This window comes from Lycium barbarum, chromosome 10 (assembly GCF_019175385.1).
Source record: "Lycium barbarum isolate Lr01 chromosome 10, ASM1917538v2, whole genome shotgun sequence".
NCBI classification, from domain to species: Eukaryota; Viridiplantae; Streptophyta; class Magnoliopsida; order Solanales; family Solanaceae; genus Lycium; species Lycium barbarum.
In genome coordinates this window covers 6793402-6800074 of record NC_083346.1, presented here as the reverse complement: position 1 = coordinate 6800074, position 6673 = coordinate 6793402, and the positions used below count along the sequence as shown (strand labels likewise).

Genomic DNA, 6673 nt, shown 5'->3' with positions numbered 1-6673 from the left:
GAAGCGCGAGGCATAATTTTGAGATTTTATGATGCAAAAATATAAACTTATGTCTCGTGAAAAATTGTTCGTTATGAGGGACAAAAATTAAAGGCCAACGCAAAATAGGGACATAAGTGTCAATGACCTGATGAAGAAAGTTTGGCTTTCAAGGGGCAATTGCACATATAGCTAATATTATGAGTATAATTTAAGGCAAGAATGGCTTGCTTTCTCTCTTGGTGCAGGATAGCATAACTTGCGCCTTCCATGGGGAAGAGAGCACGTAATCCATCTCAGAAAGCTCTCATGGCGGCAGAGACACACTGTTTGTATAGTAACAAGCAGCGAGGAACCAAGGAAGGTAAAATGAAAGGGAAACCAGACAACCCAAGTCAAGCTAATGCAACAGCAAAATAGGGACATAAGTGTCAATGACCTGATGAAGAAAGTTTGGCTTTCAAGGGGCAATTGCACATATAGCTAATATTATGAGTATAATTTAAGGCAAGAATGACTTACTTTCTCTCTCGGTGCAGGATAGCATAACCTGCGCCTTCCATAGGGAAGAGAGCACGCAATCCATCTCAGAAGGCTCTCATGGCGGCAGAGACACACTATTTGTATGGTAACAAGTAGCGAGGAACCAAGGAAGGTAAAATGAAAGGGAAGCCAGACAGCCCAAGTCAAGCTAATGCAACAATTGTGAGTACAAGAGCAGCGAAAATTCAGCGGAAACAAGTCCAATCCAGCCCTAATTCAAGTGAAACAGCTCATAAAACCAGTGATGAGGTAGAGATTAGCCCTAATTTCATGGAAGTAACCCATAAATCTAATGCTGGAGAAAAGACTCGGCAAAACACAGGGAAATCTGGATCTGTTCCCAGTGAAATTGGGAAAATTAGTGAAGAAAAGAATCAGCAAATACAACCTCCACCTAGCCCTAAATCAATTAAAACAACTCAGGTTGAGAAATTCCAATAGCAATTAGTGCGGACAAATGCTAAAACAATTGAAGAAGTGCCAGGAACAAGTGCTACTGAGAAGATTATGCAAAACCAAGCTCAATTAGTGTGGGAAGAAGTTGTGATCAATTCACCAAGTAGTGAGAAGGCAACTTCACGCAGTAGTAGTGGAAGGAAATCATGGGCCGATGAAGTTGAGGAGGAGTTAAAATCGCAACTGAAGCAGAAATCGGTGTGGGATGACTTTGATATACCAAAAATCTCAAATGCAGGTTTTAAATTGAAATATGTTCCACCTTCAGAACTAGGTGAGTCTTCTATCGTTGAGATTGATCTTGATGATATAAAATCTGAGATAGCATTCTGGAGCAGTGCAGTAGTATGTTATGTGTTAAGGGCTCACCCACCTTTCACAGTCATAGAAGGATACATTAAGAGGCTCGCCCACCTTTCACGGGCATTTACCATTTGATAATAAACCATTTATTGTTAAGGCTTGGTCTCCAGAATTGGAATATACTAGAAAGGAGCTCCTTACTGTGCCAATATGGGTGAAGTTTCCGGGGCTGGACTTCAAGTATTGGAGTCCTAAAGGATTAAGCAAAATTGGAAGCTTAGTGGGTAAACCACTTATGGCTAATCATAATACAGAGATGAGAAATGGGTTAAATTATGCTAGGCTACTTATTGAAGTGGGTATGAAGGCTGAGCTCCCAGATGAGGTGGTGTTTAGAAATGAAAAGGGGCAATTGGTTATTCAGGCAGTTAACTATGATTGGAAGCCTATTTTGTGCCCATTCTGTCACAAATATGGGCATTCAGCTGATGAATGCAGATTGAAGAAGAAATTGCCTAAAGTAGGGAACCCAGTAAAGCAAGTGGATGCTGTCGCACAGGTTGTGCAGACTACACCAACCAGCCCAGTGAGAAATCTAGCTCCAGCAGTTCAAGGTAACACACAAAAGCAAATGCCAGTTAGAACATTTGAAGGAAGTAAACAGAGACAAATGCAAAGACCAGGGAAACATGCAACAAATAGCAAACCTGCTCAGCAGGGTTAGGGAGGAGGATTTGGATGGGTGACACCAATGAGGCCAGGGTATGCTCAGACTAGACAAAGCACTCAGGCCCAACAACTAAATTCTTTTCAGCCTTTGCAAACTGAAGGAAACAATAAAGATGTCAGCACTAGTACAAGTGGCAATGTGGGTGGACAACCAATTCTCATTGTTGGGAATGGTTAATCTACTTAGTTGGAATGTCAGGAGTTTGAATACCCCTAATAAGCAAAAGGAGGTTAAACTCCTTTGCAATGAAGAAAGGGTAGGCATGATAGGTCTACTGGAAACCAAAATAAAAAGTAACAAGATTGAAGGAATTGCAGAGAAATTGTTTGGAGGATGGCCGTACTTGACTAATTTGGAATGCCATTACAATGGCAGAATTTGGATGACCTGGAGACCAGAATATTATACTGCTACACTCCTCAATATGTCAGCCAGATGATCACCTGCAAGGCACAGTATATTCCTCTTCGGGTGACATTTGATTTGACATTTGTGTATGCTTTCAACACAATAGATGACAAGAAGGACTTGTGGGATAAACTCAAGGAGCATAGTAGCAGAAACAACAAGCCATGGATGGTATTAGGTGATTTCAACTCTGTATTGACAGCTGTAGATAGAATTGGTGGAAATCCAATCACATGGGCAAAGGTAGTAGACTTTCATGAATGTGTAATAGATCGTGTATTGATAGAATTGTCACCTCAGGGCAGTCAATATACTTGGAATGACAAACATAATGAACACAGATTTTTCTCAAAAATTGACTGGGTATTTATTAATGGAGATTGGCTGGACAACATGCCTTGTAAGGCCCTATTCTTGCCTGAGGGTATAAGTGATCATTGCCCAGCAAAAATTACTTTGACTGAAGAAAACAAAAGAGCACACAGGTCCTTTCACTACTGTAATATGTGGGGGCAACACCCCAGATTCAATGACATAGTTAAGGAGGTATGGTGCACACCTATTGAGGGATGTACAATGTTTAAGGTGGTGAAGAAATTGAAGGTTTTAAAGAAGGAACTGAAAGTGTTGAACTCACAAGCATTCAACAATGTAGTGGAAATTGCTCAAGAAGATTGAAAGATATTGAAAAGGGCTCAACACCAGCTACAACATGATCCCTCAAATATACAGTTTCAACAAGAGGAAGCTCAGGCCTATCAAAAATTCAAACAGTCCTCTTATTTGGTTGAAGTGTACTTACAACAAAGAAGCAAGGCCACTTGGATCAAGTTGGGGGATGATAATACTCGATATTTTTATTCTGTCATTAAGCATAAGAGACTAAAACAGGCCACTGTGCAATTAAAGGATAGTGTTGGCAACTGGCAAACAGATCCAACCACTATTGCTAACCTTTTTGTTGAATATTATGAGGATTTATTGGGAAGAAAGGCAGACATAAGGATAAAGGCATCTGATCACTTTCTCAAGAATAGTGCTACCCTAACTCTTGAGCAACAATTGCAACTGATAAAACCTTTTTCTGGACAAGATGTTAAAAAAGCCATGTTCCAGATAGATAGCAACAAAGTCCTGGTCCAGATGGTTATGGTAGTGGATTCTACAAAGAAGCATGGCCTATTGTGGGGGAAGAGGTAACTACAGCTGTGTTGGAATTTTTTCATAATGGAAAATTGTTGAAGCAGATAAACTCAACCAATATAGCATTGATTCCTAAGGTTGATGTGCCAGAGTATGCTAGTCAATTCAGACCTATTGCTTGTTGTAATATCATCTACAAATGTATCTCTAAGCTGATTTGTAGTAAACTGAAGAGTGCTGTGAGTCACCTTGTAGCAGATAATCAGTCAGCTTTTGTCCAGGAAAGATCTATGATGCACAATATTTTAATATGTCATGATTTGCTAAGACACTACAACAGAAAAACATCAGCCAGGTGTCTAATGGAGATTGATTTGAGGAAAGCATATGATATGGTAAGTTGGGAGTTTTTAGAGGAAGCTTTGGTAGGATATGGATTTCCAGGTGTGTTTGTTCATTGGATTATGAGGTGTGTCACTACCACAAAGTTCACAGTCAAAGTGAATAGGGAAGGCCGTGGCTATTTTGCCGGACAGAGGGGACTCAGGCAGGGTGATCCTGCATCCCCATTGCTCTTTGTACTGGTCATGGAATATTTATCTAGGATCTTGAAGACTATGAGCATGCTTCCTGATTTTAAGTATCACCCCATGTGTAAGCCTCTCAAACTTACCCACCTAATTTTTGCTGATGATCTAATGATATTCTGCAAAGGGCAACTTAGTTCGGTGAATAGAATTATGGAAGCCTTGGAACAGTTTAGTAGGGCCACTGGTCTTATCGCAAATATGGACAAATCAAGTATGTTTCTAGCAGGAGTGGATGAAACAGGGGCGGAGCCACACCTATTCAAGGGTGGTCATATGAACACCCTTCGTCGGAAAAAATTATCGGATGCCTATGTTAAATATAGAACTTTGTGGATATCTACTAGTAATGAACAACCTTGACATAGAAATGAAGGATAGCCCAGCGGCTAAGGGTGCGCAAACTCTTGCTCAGGACACGAGTTCGAATCCCAGCTGTGGCACAATTTTTTTATTTTTGCATTAGAGAAACTGGTAGTCTCTTTTCACTGAATGAGACAAGCCATACTGCCATAACATTTAAAAAGTGTTGAATTTTTCTTTTAAAATAAAAAAAAGCTACTCATCAAACTTTTTATCTTCTAACAGAAGCCATCTTATTTTGTATTAACATAGTCAAAATTCTATCTTCTACCCAAAACACTGTTTTTCCTCATAAACTAAAAAGCCCTTTTTGCTTCTCTTTCCCGCCATTGCCTGCCCTTCTGCCTTCTCTACTGCCCTTTTGCCTTCTCTTACTCCATCAAAAAACCACCTGCACCACCGACCACCGCTAATCCGTTATCAACTATCACCGCAAGGTCCGCAACCATAACGCCAGTTAATAGATGTAAGTAAATAACATCATTGAGAGCATGGAAATTTTATTGTACTTTTGTCTCTTCAATTGTCTAATATGAACTTCAAGTAACAGAGATGGTGAGGATGAGAGTAACTGCAAAGTATTAGGACCTATCTTTTTTTTTTTTATTTCTAGGTGATGGGAAGAAAAATTAGGGATTTTCATATATTGCTACTTTTTCAGTAGAGATATCTTTTTTATTTCTAGGTGATGGGCTGATGGTAAGAAAAATTATGTAGTTAGGACCTATCTTTTTGATTTCTAGGTGATGGCAGTTTGCTACTTTATTCCTCCATATTTTGCTACTCTTCCTGTAGAACAGTAGAAGTGTTAGATGTACCAACTGCAATTTTTGTGTTTTTTTTAATTTCTTTACATATTCAGCGAGTAATTTGTATGACTGATTTCTAATAAGTGCATCGCATTTGACTGTTATTTCAGTTTGAATGGAGAAATATTTTCAGAAAGTACCAAAAAAAAATTTGGTGTCTCACTCTTCTCATAATCAAAATCTACTAGGCCGAGATGAAAATGCCAACCAAGCAGAAATACCATCGTCTCACTCTTCTCAGAGACAAGAATTTGACGTAAATGATCTAAAGGCTGACCCGGCCGAAAGAACTCCAATTTTGGATTATCATCCAAACATTCGTGATGAGGTAAGGAGGCATACATTCAAAAAGGTCCTTGCCAACCTAAGGATCATAAGTTTCCTACAACTGATATTTCTGGAACACCACGTCGTTTTGTTTCTAAATGGTTTGATGAATTTCCTGATTGGTTGGAATATAGTACAAGTACAGATGCAACTTATTGTTTGCCTTGTTATTTGTTTCAAGGTGGTGGTAATGTATTTTCGACTAAAGGGTTTAAAAATTGGTATATAAAGGATAGCTTGCTATCGCACGTTGGTCCACCAAATAGTGTTCATAATCAATCAAAAAGAATGTGTGAAGATCTAATGCGAGAAAAACAATCCATTCAAGCTGCATTTTACAAGTTGGATGATAAAGGTAAGCATGAATATTGGGTTCGCTTAAATGCTTCAATCGATGTGGTACGACTTCTCTTGAATCAAGGTTTGGCACTTCGCGGTCATGATGAGAGTGAATCGTCATTGAACAAAGGTAATTTTCTTGAAGTTCTTTCATGGTACGCGGATAAATGTGATCAAATTCAACCTTATGTGTTAGGAAAAGCTCCAAAAAATAATAAAATGACTTCTCATGATATCCAGAAAGATATTGTGAGTGCTTGTAAGATTGAAACAATTAAGGCTATAATAGAGGACTTAAATGGTGACTACTTTGCTCTATTAGTTGATGAATCTAGAGATGTGTCACGCAAAGAGCAAATGGCTATTTGTTTACGATATGTTGATAAAAGGGGATTTGTGATGGAGGCATTTATTGGACTTGTTCATGTTAAAGATACTAGTGCGTTATCTCTAAAGAAAGCAATTGTGGATGTACTCGCTCACCATTCTTTAACTTTATCTTATGTACGGGGGCAATGTTATGATGGGGCAAGCAATATGCAAGGTGAGCTTGGTGGTCTTAAAACGTTGATCAAACAAGAAAGTAGATCGGCTCATTCCGTTCATTGTCTTGCTCATCAACTTCAACTAACTCTTGTTGCGGTTTCTAAAAAGTGTGTTTAGGTAGGAGAACTTGTACTCTTGGT

General features: G+C 39.0%; 1 protein-coding gene across 1 annotated transcript; it reads left to right on the top strand.

Annotated features, from left to right (window-relative positions):
* The first annotated feature begins 5936 nt into the window (after positions 1-5936).
* On the top strand, positions 5937-6650 carry LOC132612659 (uncharacterized). Its single transcript, XM_060326774.1, has one exon. The coding sequence runs from the start codon at positions 5937-5939 to the stop codon at positions 6648-6650; it is 714 nt and encodes a 237-aa protein (XP_060182757.1).
* The last annotated feature ends 23 nt before the right edge of the window (positions 6651-6673 follow it).

What these genes read in the sequence shown, in the direction of transcription:
- LOC132612659 (XM_060326774.1), top strand. Translation starts at nt 5,937, where the DNA reads ATGTGTGAAGATCTAATGCGAGAAAAACAATCCATTCAAGCTGCATTT.